General features: G+C 46.8%; 1 protein-coding gene across 1 annotated transcript; it reads left to right on the top strand.

The window, feature by feature from the left end:
* Nucleotides 1-267: 267 nt before the first annotated feature.
* On the top strand, nt 268-14755 carry SMOC1 (SPARC related modular calcium binding 1; the record flags this gene model as incomplete). Its single annotated transcript, XM_010188113.1, has 4 exons — nt 268-460; nt 1297-1379; nt 4619-4724; nt 14508-14755. Coding segments are annotated over 4 exons (630 nt in total), but the record flags the coding sequence as incomplete, so codon positions are not given.
* Between the last annotated feature and the right edge of the window lie 399 nt (nt 14756-15154).

Genomic DNA, 15154 nt, shown 5'->3' on the forward strand with positions numbered 1-15154 from the left:
CCTCCTTCATCTAACTGGAAAATACAAGTCACAATTTAGGATCTCTTAGTATGCTGAACTGTAACCTGGGAAATGCTTACCTCACGGCTGCAGTAATAGTGAATTATTGTTATCTGGTATCTCTGTTCCGAAACACAGCTAAACGTGAACAGTTTTCCTGGCTTGCTGGGCACTTGGCAGTCATTGTCTGTAATCCATGATCTTGCAGTGGTTGAGCTGAGGAAGGTGATCTCGATTTGACTTTGTTTCCTCCCTCCCATTTTCCAGAGAAAGTTCACTCCTGCGACCAGGAGAGGCAAAGCGCCCTGGAGGAGGCCAGGCAGAACCCCCGCGAGGGCATCGTCATCCCCGAGTGTGCTCCTGGAGGGCTCTACAAACCGGTGCAATGCCACCAGTCGACTGGGTACTGCTGGTGTGTCCTGGTGGACACGGGACGCCCCCTGCCCGGTACTTCTACTCGGTAAGAGCTGTAGGCCTGGTGGGCTGAGATTTAAAGAAACACTTGCTGTATCAGATAGTTTTCTACTTCTAGAGCAGTCAGCTCTGAGCTGCCTTCCTTAGCACTGCCATATGTGATGTTTCCCATTGAATGCTGCTATACAGCTCCCTCCCTGCAGGAGCTCACGCAGACAAACTGCTGCCCTTACTTTCTTCTGTGTTAAGTATTCATGCAAAGCAGCCTTTTTTTCTCTGGCTTGCAGCTTTTGGGTGGTAGCAGGAACAGGGCTTTGCTCAAGAGGACACATGAGCAGTGAAAAGAGAAGAGGTTTTGCTGCGTTATCCTCTGCTTTATACTTCCATGCTGCAGCCGCTTGGATCCAGTACAGATGTAGAAGGCTGCTTGGATGTGGATTGGTAGATTTTTTTTTTAAGCCAATGACAGATTTTTCTTTGTCACCTTGTATCTGGGGAATCTGTTCTCATTTGGGGTTTGGAAGCAAATTGTGGGTCTGGCAAGTTCTGAAAACGTGCCAGTAGGAGTTGGGACCTAAACTCTGCTAGACACAGTGATTCTGCAGAGCGTGGACAGCTTTGAGGAAGAGCTCAGCCTTTGCCCACAGGAATTGGAAGAGAGCCCTGTGCTCTTTGTACTGGACTTCAGAGTATGCTTTTCCTTCTCTCTCCACTTCTGTTGCTGACTGTCCATAAGCAGAAAAAATGCTTGAGAATAATATTTCCTCTGCACATTTATTTGTTTTCCCTGCAGAAAGCAGATAAGCCACAACCCTTTAGCAACCATCTGATGACACTAAAGCTGTATCACATAGCTTAGCATCTGCTGTTCTCCTTTTTCAGCTATGAGACCCCAGTGTGTGAGAGTGATGCCAGATCGAAGAGCACAGAGATTGATGATCCATTCAAGGACAGAGAACTCCCAGGTCAGAGAGGAACAAGATCCCGTCTCTGCTTTCTCCCCTTGTCTCACCCTGGGACTCAAGAGGCCAAGAATATTGTTGAGATGAGGGCTTTCCCTCACTGTGCATGTGTTACCGTGGGTTTTATTCTGTGTTATTTTGGATCACCTCCAGTTTCAGCAGTGAACTGGAAAAGGCTGGGAGTGTCTTGGGGGCTGTTTTATTGCCTGTCTGCCCTTCTTTGAAAACATGTCCGGGATCAGAATTTTCAGGAAAGAGACCTGGATGCCTGGAGGTCCTTTGGGGAATGAATAGTCTCAGCATTGAAAGTTTTGCTTCAAAGCCTGGCCAGAACAGGGTCCTTTCCATTTAGTAGGGCTTTTCAGCAGCTTGGTGCCCCCTGAGCAAGGGAAGAGGACACAGCTGGCAATGGTCCATGGACCAACTGCCTCCCTGACACTGCACGGACCAGGCAGGGCAGTGTTCCTGGTGCACTGAGGCCCCTTAACTAATGCTGACTCCTTAGTTAGCTGGACTTCATCCTTTATCATTAGGACCCACTTTATCTCTTCATTGCTGCTTGTTTTATATCCTTCTTTTCCCTCTTAACAGAGCAACAAGCCATAATTTACTGTTTGCCTACCGTGTATCTGTTAGGAAGACGTGCTGGGCATAGGTGTCTGTGCAGCTCTTAAAAATGAGCAGCCTAGCAGCCTGTGCTCTGGTTTTCCCTTTCTCTCCACCATGAGGGAGTGATAGACACCAAGAACTCTGCAGAAAAACCTGGTAGCTCCGGATCAACTTCATTTTCTCCCAGCCCTTTCTAGGGCGAGCATAAAGTGAGTTGTCCCAGAGCAGGTTAGCAAAGGAAATGAGATTTGTTCCAGATTTGCCTTCTGTGTATCCTAATTCTTCTTCTGCTGGGTCCTGGCCTTGGGCCCGGTAGCTTTCTGCTTAGTGACTTTGCTCTCAGCAGGGCTCACTTGTATGCAGCTCCTGATTTTCACAAGTCATGTAGAAATTTCCTATCTGCCTCCCTCTCACATTTGAATGAATTTGGCCAATTTGGGGGGGAGGGAAACCATCTAAATGATTGCAATAAGGCTTATTTCCTTAGGAAATCACGGCAAAATAGAATAACCTTACTTCCTTTCTTCCCCATTCCCTTCTCCCCTTGCTTTACTGCCTCTCCGTGCACTTTCCCCTGGCTCTCCAGGACTCCTCTGTGAAAACCCTTTGCAATCTGGGCTGTTTCTTTGAGACTTTCTTTCGGATCTCTCAGGAAGAGAGAATGGTTTTGTCTCCCTTCTCCCTTCCCTTCTGCACCGTAGCTGCAGCAGGAACTGCTTGATGCAGAAGAGGGCACATGGTGCTCTGTAGCTTTGTGGTCTGGTTCCAGCATCAGACTCCAGGAGAGTTTCCCTCTCGGCTCAAGCCACTTTTCTGTGCTTGAGTAAACTTTTAGCTCCATGCTTGGCTGCATTGGCTGGCATGATGGTTCCTGTCACTGAAAATGCCCTTGTCAATGGAGAGACTAGGAGATGGAGGATCTGGTCCTGGTTTGTCTGCCTGAGAGATGCTGTGCTGCATGATCTTTTGACCACGGCTCCACTTGCACTCAGGTCTGTAAGGGGGACCTCTTACCTCATTCCTCTTCTAGAGGTTTGCCCATTCTTCAGACTCTCAGCACTGCAGGCTCTCAGGCTGCTCCTTGGCTTGTGTGAGGAGACCCTGCAGAGGCCGATGTGGAGGAGACACGAGTCCAAATCCTTGCACACCTACACGTTCCCTCCTCACAAACTGTCTCATGGCCGCGGCCAGAAGAAAAGAAGAAGGAAGGAGACTGTTGCTCGCACACAGCAAATGGCAAGCTGCTAACTTCTGCAGACGGTGAGATGCCGAGGCCCCAGGGAGATGACTTCTAGCAAATGGGTTTTCAACCTTCTCGTTACTGCAACAAAAAGCTCCTTTAAGTGAGTGGTCTACGCTGGCTGCCGTAGCAGCTTACTCATTACAATGCTGACATTTTCTGGACCATGTGCCAAGCGAGTGCTGAGGGGTGTGCGTGTGTATAATGCACGTAATCCGGAGACAGGCGAGAGACTGTTGGGTAGCTGGTGCAGAGAACAGAGCCCGGGATACTGCAAAGGGGGCAGTTTTGTCACATCAATTTGCAAGCTGCTTTCAGCTGTCAGGGGATTACAGTAAGTTTCTGGTGCTCTATTTGGGGTGCACATGCTTCTCTGCTTGTCCAGGGAAAGCAGAAAGTGCTGATATGGCTGCGTGTTGCTAGGGGGATGCTGTTTTCTGATGTCTGCTGCCCTAATCGGATGCCTAAATAGTAGTGAATGGTGGTTCTGGGAAAGAGAAGAGGTGAGGGAGGTGGTGGTGACTCTTCTCTCATGTTGGAGAAGACTGTAGGATGGGATGAAGTTAAATATATTTGTTCCATGATGGGCTATTAGAGTATTAATGTGGTAGTAAATGAAGTATGCTTTTGCTCCGTTAAGAAGCAAGGAAGTGGCATAGATTGCCTCAAAAGGTGAGGAGCTGGAGATTTTTGTCTCAACTGTGTCTTAACAGGCTGTTAAGGATAGAAGGCTCTGTCAGCTTGTGGTTATGATGGTGGGGAACTGGACAGCCTGAGGACTAAGTAATGGAAATGGTTACCAAGCTTGTCTTCAGCCTGCTCTGTCCTGCCCGAGCCAGCAGTGACTGGAGGCGATTGCCACGTGTTGACTCAGTCTGACATATTTCCCATGAGCATGCAAAGAACTGAGTTACTGTGGTAGCTGCTGTGTGCCCGACGAGGACAGTGCCAGCAGCGGCGCTCGCCTTGGCCTGTGCTTTGGGAAGCTTTAAGCTGTCAGTTGGGACCTCAGAACTGCCATGCTTTCAGAGGAAGATGACCCAGGAGGTAATGAGTTGTTTTGTAAACTTCTCTGCAAGTGTCACCATGGGAACTCCCGTCTGCCAGGCGCTTCCAGCACATCCCTGTGGTTATGCTGGTAGGGAACTGGGAGAGGCCATAAAGCTAACCACACGGTCTTCCTGCCAGATATTGTTGGTGACCCTGTGTGTGTCTGGACAAGAGCTGCAGGACAAATTGCCACACAGAGAAGCCCACTGAGGGGTTCCTCTGCCTTTCCAAAGGAAGTGATAATGGCTGCTGTTACAGAAAAAGAAGGTTCTGGCTGATCCTTGCTGAACTGGGGTAGGATCCTGTGTGTTTTTGCGCTAAACCTCTTCTCTTCTTTCTACAGGCTGCCCAGAAGGGAAGAAAGTTGAATTTATTACCAGCTTACTTGATGCTCTGACTACGGACATGGTACAGGCCATCAACTCAGCAGCACCTACTGGGGGTGGGAGGTGAGTCCAGAAAGCACTTGGGCTCAACACCGCCAAGGTGACTGCAGAGCTCTGGGTGCCCCTGAGGTGGGGGTGGGAGGGAAAGGTGTTGCTCTGTGCCGATTCGAGTTCCTCTGGGTTGCTGTGAGAGGGGCTGAGGCTGCATCTGCCTCATCCTAGCCCTGCCTGCCGCCTCCTGCCCCTCCTCCCTGGCAGCTGCTCCACCATAAAGGTTAGCATAGCCCATTTGAAGTGTGAAATGAGAGCTCAGTGGGAGGAAGTGGCTTGTTCTTTTGTCCCTTGGTGCATGAGAAGCCCTAATAAAATGCAAATGGGTGGAAGAAGGCCGTGTGGCCTAGTGGCTACCACGGGGAGTGAAGAATGCAAACTGAATTCTTGGCAGCACCAGTGCCATGGTTTTGCTGTGGGACCGGAGCCAGCCTGCTGATGGGGACAGGAGCTGTTTTTCATGGCCCTCCCCTCTGCCCAGCTGCCTGTTCATCCCCCTTGGAAGGAGCAGCAGGTCAAGCCTGTTAGAAGAGGTGGGCAGAAGTCTTGAGTTTCTGGGGAACTGGAGAAAAGCTGAGGTCTTGTCTCCCCCTTCTGCTTGATAGCAGCAAATCCCCTTAGTGCAGCAGCTGCAGTGCTGCAGCCGGACAGGCCATGAGACCGGACTGCGATGGATGTAACAGAAGTTGCTGTGCAGCCCCAGCCAGGCAAAGCTGCTGTGGTTCTGCATTCCCCTCGCTGCAAACAGAGTCAGTGCTGATGCCACAACGAATACTGCGCTCGTGTTCGTAGGGGTGTAGAGATGAAAGAGGTGCCTCTGTGCATGTGTCACTTCCATGGGTTTTGCTCCAATGTGTTGAGAGTGATGTTGATCCCTTGCTTTCCTCTTTCAAAATGTAGAAGGAAGCAGTGCTGTCTTTAGCTACTCAAGACAAAAATCTTCCTGGGTGGCACCTCTGTGCCTCTTGGTTTCGGTATGGATTGCTTGTGAACCCATATGGTTTTAACTTCACATTTGGACCTTACAAATCAGGCCAGGGGCTGAGTGCCTGCATGCCAAATATTCTATAACCCATCAAATTAGCAGTATAAGCCTAGCATGTCTGTATTCTTATAAACAGGATGAAAAATGCCCCAAGGATGGGAAATAAGTCGTTCTCTCCCAGCCAGAAGCATTCCAATCTCAATTCTGTCTAATTTGCATGGTTCAAATGCAGTGGGCAGGGGTGGCAGGAAGCCCTGGAGAGTATTTGATATTTATTTGGCATCTTTGGCACTGGGACTGAAACCCAGCCGGTGTAATCATCACTCTTTAAATAAAGCTTAATATAAACCAATGTTGTAGGGACCAGAGATGTATGTCCCCACTGCAGTTCTATAAACCAGCATGCTTGCTTCCTCATGTTCCCCAAGCTTTGTATGTTTCTCAGCTTTCAATAGAGGCCTTTCTGGTAGAATTTTTCCCTGCCCAGCTCTTCACGCAGTCATCACGTTGATTTATTTTCAGCTCTGGTGTTGGCAGCCCAGTTGCAAAGGGAAAAAGAAATCTTTTAGCAGGCTGTCCTTTGTAAGGTGAAAGGCTGCTACCTCCCAAATACTCTGCCCTCCACAGCCACGACTAAATGCAGGAAACTGCTCTGGTGTCACCTTCCATGGGCATCAGCAAAGCTAAGCTTATACCTTAAAGAACACGTATGGAGCTTTTCCATCCCACCATGCCATGATGGGGCCATTTGTTTTGCAAAGAAAAGCATTTCAAGGGATTTTAGGTACTATAAATGAAAACTGAATCAGTACAGCTTTCATTTCATGTGAGTTTGGTTGGGAAGCTGTCTCTGCAGCGAGTCCTGCTTTCCAGGTTTCCCAAGGGTAGAAATGTCCTGAGTCCTCTCTTCAGGAATACCTGAAATTGTCTGGGTGACCTAACTTCACTTTGGCACTGGAAAGGAAAGCTCTTTACCAAGACAAAGGAGATTTTTTTACCTATGGGGTAAATTATAGGGGTAATTAATTTCCAACCTTAACAACCAGCAAAATACTGGATTTATGACAGTGGTTTTCCTGTATCTCCCTGAACCAGGTTTGCTGAGAAGGTCATGTTGAGAAAAAAAAAGCTAGAGATCTGGCTGTCTGATTTCTATTGATGTCAGTCACATCAGTTTTCTTTCTTGTGAGGCAAGCTTCACTTATTGCAGGCTCTTCTCCCTCTTTGCTCTAACGACGGCAGCACAGGTTCTGTATTGAAACGTGCACTGGTTCCCCCTGCAGCCTCCTCCTTTCTGTTCCTTTGCAGTGTTCAGCATTTCATCCTCCTGGGCCTTTTTTAGAGTTTGAACAAATCCATCCAAGGTAAATTTTTAATGTATCGCCAGCAAAGCTTATGGCTGTTGCAAGGGGCAGGCCAGAGAAACAGCAAGCTATATCCCCTTGTCAGTTGGCCCCATGTATTGTCCTGTGTGTTTCCATCTATCAGGGAAGCAGCAAGTAGGAGTTTTAGGAAAGCTGTGGAGTATTCCTGTTTCTCTGTGGCAGCAGAGAGATGACACTGGCATACAATGTGCATCCTTAGGAGCAACATGAAAATATAGGACCAAATGCAGAGAAGCCTAACAGTGAGTCTTGAGGAGCTCAGCCTTCCTTAAGGTATTAAAAGAGGGGAGGGGGGGAAGGTTGAAAGATGATTTTGTATAATCTAAGTATCTCCACAGGGTCAAAAGCTCTGCAGGCTCTGTAGTCTAGCAGGGAAGAACATGATTAGTTGAATATAAACAGGCGTGATCACAATTCCTTTAAAGCGAGGGCAATTCTAAGGGAGAATGCAGTCATGAGGGAGGTGACAGATTCACTCTCTCTACGGCTTTCATCTTAGGCCCGATGCCTTTCAGAAAGACTTGCTTCAGTCAAAGCCCAGTTATGGTCCTAAGAGTAATTTGATTCACGTTCTGCGAGTACGATACACAGGAAATCAGATTAGATGACCCTGCGGCCTTTAGTCTGAATCTGGGTATGTGGAGTGGAAACTTCTTGCAGTTGCTGAGTGTCTTAATCTTCAAGACTCCACCTATTGATGCTGCCAAGCTATCTTTGGCCTTGCAATTAATGCCTGTATTAGATTTTAGTTTAGAAGGGAGGAGCATGGGGAGAAATGATAGAGATCTGCATTTAACATAGTACTTATTGCTGTGCTAAATTGCACGCTTTACACTTGGCACACACAGAACCAACCTGGTAGCAGCAGAGTGAGGCTATGCAACTTGGATTGCTGCAGGCCATGTAAGTAAAACCTGATAAGACCTTTTTTTTTATTGGGCATGCTTAAAACAACCTCGTAATCCCTTATAGGTCTTGTCTCGTTTAAGCAAGTTCAAAGCTATTGACTTTAATTGAGTTACTCTTGCTTTACAATAATGTAAATGAGACGAGAACTTCCCTTCCTCGTGGCCCTTGTTTATATTACAGCAAAAGAGCCAAGCAGGCTTCATTTAGACTTTCGAAACAGAAAATCTCTGGTAAAATTCAGTCTTAATTTCAAGTTTATGTAGTAACTCAAAGGCACATCTTGTTACTGTATGTTTTCAAAGTAATTAAGGGAGTGCTTGTAGGAAATTGGTTTATTAACCAGTGTTTGGTATCCTTTTTGAAAAGACACAGTTTAAATTGTTCCTGTACAAATCCTGTATAATAGGAGCAGCATGTTTTAAAATTTAGACTTTGCTTTAGTATGTTTTAGTCTCTTTTCTAATTCAGACATATTCATATCACAGAGAGCCTCAACTGAAATAAACCAAAAGGGGATCCTGTCCTGAGTTTTCCTGGTCTGAGAAACTCTCTTTGGTCCCAGCCCATTCAGAGATGAATTTGAGTGGCCAAAATGAGTGCAGTATGGCTTGCTACAGTATCACCAAAAATATTAATGCCCTGTGGAACTTTGGGTTAAAAGGGCTGCTTACAACAGCCCCCCTCACCATGTAACACAGCAGCCATGGCCCTTCATGTTAAGCTGCTGATTATTCCCCATGTAATAGCCCTAAAGTACTTCAGAGTATTGTCCCCAAGGTTCCCTTTCGTGCTGTAGTTGAGCAGTTTGAAGCAGGCAAGCACAGCTCAGCACATCTCTGGGGTGTTCTGGAGCCAAGCCATGTTTTAATAAAGATTGACGCTTTCAAACAGCGTGAGGAAGTTAATGCCCAACTCCTGTTGCATTTCAATTGAAGTTGGATACCAACTCCTCTTTGTGCTCCTATGGAAATTCTAGCCTAATTAAAGATCCAGCAGCATTCATGTAAGAGGAGGGTCTTGGAACAGCCAGTGAGGAGTGAAGGGTGAAGGATTTTTAAACCTCCTAAAGCATTTATCCCACAGTCTTCAGAAGAGTTGTGTTCACAGTAATGTTTCATACACAGCTGAGCCAGAGGAGAAGAAGAAACTGGGCCTGTAATAGGAAGATAACTTGAGTTTCAACTGTAGAGGAATTATGCATTCGCCGTAGTGAATTTGGACAGTGTAGCACCTTTTTGTTTAATCTGAACACAGCTTACTTTTTGTTGGCTCCTTGATTCTTTTTCTACAGGAAAGGGAGAATAATAAAACAAATACATGATCCTTTTGCAATTCCATTAGAGTAATCCTCTTTGATCCGAGCCGTGTTCCACCGTTACAGCTTTTAACTTCAGAACAGCCAGCAACAAAAGGAGACTGAGCAGCAGAAGCAGAGCAAGAACAATTCTGCAGTTTACCTCGGCTTGTTAAGCTCTTGCCGCTTTCCACCACTCCCTGCAGGCATCTTGGTGGACATCACCACTGCCTTGATGGGTCAGTCCTGTCACTTCTGTGGGTTCACTCTCATTTGTGCTTCGTTCAGTAACAGCACCAAGCAAGGTTTCACAGAATCCCAGACCGTTAGGGATTGGAAGGGACCTCCAAAGCTCATCCAGTCCAATCCCCCTGCCGGAGCAGGAACACCCAGATGAGGTTACACAGGAAGGCGTCCAGGCGGGTTTTGAATGTCTGCAGAGAAGGAGACTCCACAACCTCTCTGGGCAGCCTGGGCCAGGGCTCTGTCACCCTCACTGAGAAGAAGTTTCTTCTCCAATTGAAGTGGAACCTCCTGTGTTCCAGTTTGTGTCCGTTACCCCTTGTCCTATCATTGTTTGTCACCGAGAAGAGCCTGGCTCCATCCTCGTGACACTCACCCTTTAAATATTTATAAACATGAATGAGGTCTCCCCTCAGTCTCCTCTTCTGCAAACTAAAGAGACCCATACATCCTTGCAAAATATTTCCAAGTGATAGAAACTTTAAGTTATGAGTTCTGTAGATATCCTGACCACAGACATACCTTGTGTGTTAGGAGTGCAAGCTGGACAGGTTTTTTTCCCTACTCTTACCTATGCTAGCAGCTTCTTGTCCATCAGTGTCTTTTCATCCTTGAATAGCTGGTTTATGGTCTCTGCAGTGCAGAGTTAGGTGATGTTAGGCTGCTCTTATTCCCCTTTCTCTCTCCTGCCTCAGCTGCTATTGTTGCTACATAAATTTTGTATTACAAAATAATAGGTTTTCTAAAGGTCTTCAGACAGGTGATCGTCTGCTAGGTACTTCAGAGATTACAGCCTTGCTTTCTCTCCACGTGGTGGTTTATACTGGGGTTTTCTGTCACTACAACAGTACTGTGGGTCCGTGCAGTGGGATGCAGTGGAGCTGCAAGCGTTCAGAGACTCAAGGATCAGCTTTGGTAGGAACGGACTTCAGTTTGCTCAGTAAAATCTAGTGGGGCGTATGGCACTTTGACAGCACAGTCCTACGGAGGATAACCTGACTGCAGGCTGTACGTGGTTCTGTATGTGTGTAATGTCTGACACTTGCTGCTTTTGTATACTTTACCTACACACCTCCCCTTCTTCCTACTGAGTTAGCTCCTCCTTTCTTGCAAGGGGCCTCAAGGGCTGGAAAGCATTACAGACTGCATGCAAAGTGCATATTCAGCTGACTGATGTTTGGGCATAGTCTTCTCTCTCAGCTCCAGAATTCAGTGCATGCCCATGTTTCTTTGTAGCCTTTCTGCCTGCACCCCAGTTACAGCAGATGATATGAAGGTGCTCTGTGGAAGTGTCTGTCAACTGGAAACCAGTATGGTTAAAAGTAACAGTACCTTAACCCACACATCTCCAAGCATAAGCCACCTAAGAAATAAGTATTCTTCTCCTGTGCAGAGGACATTACACAGGAGGAGGAGCAAAAGCCTGCTTAGAGAAGAGTATATTCTTGATGCCAACAAATTAGTAAGAAAGCTGAGGCAGCGTGTTCCCTGTCCTGGGCTGTTAATGACAGACCACGCTTCTCTGCACCATTTGACTGCAGGTGGGCATAATGGAGCTAAACTTGCTGGCTCGTGTATGGAACCGATCCAGCAATAGCAGGTTGGATTTGGAAAAATCATCTTGCACAGAGCTGTTTGCTTCCCCAGCCCTCATTCTTTAGGGCTGATGGTTTTCCCATAGAACGCTAAAGCAGAACAATTAGGAAGAAAAGTAAGTAGAGCTGTAATGGAGTCAACACGAGAAGACTGAGAAGGCTTTCTGCATTTTGGTAATGTCTCTTTACTAGGTCTTACAAAGCTGCTACAGCAGTGGAGTGAGAGACTGGAATTCAGTGGATTTTTGTGTGACTTGTGTTAGAGCAAGAGATGTTGTTTTGCTGGGAGTTGAGAGGGTACAGAGCAGCATTGTTCTCTCTTGGTTTTTCTGATTCCTTTATGGTCTGAATGAGTAGAGAGGCAGCCTGACAAACAAAGTTTGCATCTGAGGGTTGATTTACCTCTCTTGTAACAAAAATGGTGAGCCAATAGAGGGAAATTCCCATGGAATGGTCCTGCAAAGTGTGTTCTTGCAGGGCAGTTGAGTCCCCAGTTTTATTTCGGCTGACCTTGCAGGTATGGTTGTTGTCACGGCACGCCATCAAAGCAAGGCGAGTAGCCATGCTGTGAAGTTGCATCACTTCATGTTTTCTGGACAGTGCATAAGTGTCTTGCATAGGCAGCCATCAGAGTCAAGAGAGTCAGATACAGTGCTGTAACCTCAGCCTTCTTTAGTGTACCATGAAGTTTCATGAGCCAGGAGGATATGGCTGCACCGAGATGATGTGGATCCTTCCTGTGCTGGGGTTCTGGACCATCAGCAGAAAGGGCAGACAACCAACTCAGGAACTGCAGTCCTGCTAAGCCAGCCAACAGGAGGTGGTAAAAAGGCAGAAATGGCCATATCCTCATTCCTCCTACGATCACAGCAGTTAAACTAATTCCCTTTTGCTCCATTAACGTGCTGCAGTTTTCAGCATGAGCTCTTAGCGTGTTTGTAATGGCAAAGATTGACGTATCATCACCTCCTGAGTCAACGTGTTCGTATTAGCCTGTGGATTTCTCTTATTTTCTTTATTGAAGTGCTAAAGAGAGCTATATTGCCTCTCGTGGTAACTCGTAAGAGCTCCTTTTTGGTGTGCCTCTGAAAAAGAGGGACTTTTAAGTCCTGCTTCTGAGTGTCTCTTCAGCAGGCAGAGAGAAGATTGCAGTCCTGCCTGTTGTCTTTCTGCTGTTGGTTCCAAGATGCTCTGCTATTTTCTCCATTTCTGTGTCTCCAGCTGTAGGCCTTCAGGAAAGAAAGAGCAGGCCGAGGTGTGTACAAGGGCAATCTCACATGCAAAAGCTCAGGTTTTATTCCTCTGTCTCAGAGTAATAAAGCAGAATATTGTCCCTTGCAATGCAGAATTTCCCCGAAGCTGTTGGAAACACGCTAGTCTTCAAATGACAGCCAGCTCACTTCCCAAAGGGAGGGAGGCCAATGGCTGTGTTCATAAATGTCATCAAAACAAGCCACAGGATGTGTTTTTATTCTCTCCTGTCATCCTGGTCTTCACATACAGGTTCAAGGCTCTGAAAAATCCAGGCACTCCCTTAGCTTCCTGGGGAGGTTTTTGCCATTTCTGCTTGTCCATAGGTGGCTCCAGGGGCTCGCCATGTGTTTTGGCTCCCAAAACTAAGCCAGACTTACTCCCAACCTTTTCTTCCTCCCCTGCAGTGTTTATCCCACTGTACATTGACCAGATGCTGTGACTGAACGCCAGGCTGCTGCTCAGCTAAGAATTAAATGATGAAGAAGATAGTTCCTTGGGAAAAAATGTTGTGCAGTTTATTTGCCTCTCCCTACTGTGTATGTTTACCTGTTGCAAGGATCTGGATGTTTCTGGGTAGGAGCTGCCCTTCTAAACTGTATCCTCATTTGTAAAAGCTATTGGAGAAGGTTAACGGGGATCACTGTTCTCCACCTTAGCTCCAGTGCTTGCTTTCTGCATGTTGTAGACTCCCATTCACTAGTGATTTAAATTACCATGCAGCAGGGCAAGGTTTTTTATTTGTCAGACTCTGTAGGTGCATTTTAGAGGCAAAACTGGTCATACTGGAAGGTCAAGAGAATTTTCTCCCTTCTAGATCCCAACAAAGAAATTTGGAGTGCTCATTTAAATATATATCCTACCAGTTTCTGAAGCAGGGTCGGTGACAGCCTTAAAGTGCATTTTATAAGGTACCAGGGTTCATATTTCCCCATCAGCTCGAGTGCCCCAAACTCACACCAGAATCTGGCTGCCTGCAGCATGCAACTGTCCCTCTCTCTGTGCTGGGGAAGGGATTTAAGCAGCAGCTGGAAATGTCTCCTGGAATAAGTCAGAGCAAGCAGTGCCAGTGTAGCAGGTCTGAGTACCTATCCTCTGATTTCCAAGCACTGAAATGCTTTATTACTGGGAGGAAAAAGGCTCAAGTCTCAGCCTCATTTCAGCTTTCTCTGTTGGCACACTCGTCACATGGAGAAAAGACAGACTAGCTTTGTGCCGTTTTTAAAGAATTGTTCTTCAGGAAGGGTTTCTTCCCTGGTTCTCGGTATCACTGAGGAATAAGCCCTTTCCCTCTGGTGCTGCGGAGCACCAGGCAGCGGTTAAATCGTGTGACAGTGCCATTCATTGACGGCTTGACATTGAACGGCAGCGTCTTCTATTCCTCCATCTTCAGTTGTTGCTTCTCCTCCTCCTCCTTTTCTCTGGTGTCGTTTGCTGTTGTCCACAGAAAGAAAACGTGAGCCAAATAACGTCAAACTTGTAATATCACGATGAGTAAGAAATGAAGCAAACTGAAGCTGCCAGTTCCGTAGTATTGCTTTTAATGGATTTGTGGTGCTTGTCTGCTGTGGAATTCTTGTGTGTAAATCACCCATGTGAAAAGCATTAAATATGCTGAAAATACAGCACAGGAGTTCAGACCCTATAAATAGATACAGCAAGAATGCTGCATCTTGCCAAGGACATTTTCAAACATTGAATGGGTCTTGCATTAAATGAATTTATTCCCTTTCTGAAGTCTAGATGTTGCTATCACAAACTATCGTGAGAGCTCATGGCTCCTCTGGTAACTTGAATGGGAGCCCAAGGGTCAAAAGGACCATGGAGACCCCTTGGCCTCTCAAGGGGATTCAGTCCTTCTGGGATTAGGCAGGGTTTCAGCAACTGGTGTGAGGATAACCAGAGCTACTGAGGGTATCAACCTCCAGGAATCTATTGGCACCACTTGTTAATGCTAAAGGACGTTTTTAGCAAAAGTTCATCTCTCTCAAAAGAGCCCAGCTAAAAGGTGGAGGTTGTAAGACCTGTGTACTTTGCCTGGCTTAAACATGGCATAGTGCATGTCTGACTCGGTGAGCAGCTCTGGCTCCTCAGCACCCACTTGTGGGGGGGGCTTTGCTTCCTCTGTTCCAGGTTTTCTGAGCCAGACCCCAGCCACACGTTGGAGGAGCGAGTGGTCCACTGGTACTTCAGCCAGCTGGACAACAACAGCAGCAACGACATCAACAAGCGGGAGCTGAAGCCTTTCAAGCGTTACGTGAAGAAGAAAGCCAAGCCCAAGAAATGTGCCCGCCGTTTCACTGACTACTGCGACCTCAACAAGGACAAGTCAATCTCGCTTCAGGAGCTGAAGGGGTGCTTGGGAGTCAGCAAGGAAGGAGGTGAGTGCCTTTCCTTCCCCATTGCGTGAGAATGGAAGACTGACGTGGAGCTGCAGCAAACTCAGGAATCCATGGAGTTAAGACAAACTCGGGAATCTGTTTCTCCCAGGTGATTCAGGAGTGCCACAGTTTGTGTGAGAAAGTGAGTGGGATTGATACCCTGCCGTGCAAATGTAGTTGGTTATTTGTGTTACAGCTCTCTTTTAAAGCCCTTCTCGCAGACCTTTGTGCTAAGCACTATAGGGGTACAGGGCAAACAGATGAGCCTTGCCCAGAACCCTGCCTGTAGTGTAAAATTCCTTGGAAACTGTAGTTCAGATCAGGTCCCTCCTGAGTAATACACTGCTAACAATATTCTGTTGTCTCAACCAGGTAGGTTGGATGATGTACGAGCCAGCA

Source organism: Mesitornis unicolor, unplaced genomic scaffold (genome assembly GCF_000695765.1).
Source record: "Mesitornis unicolor isolate BGI_N332 unplaced genomic scaffold, ASM69576v1 scaffold49937, whole genome shotgun sequence".
Lineage (NCBI taxonomy): Eukaryota > Metazoa > Chordata > Aves > Mesitornithiformes > Mesitornithidae > Mesitornis > Mesitornis unicolor.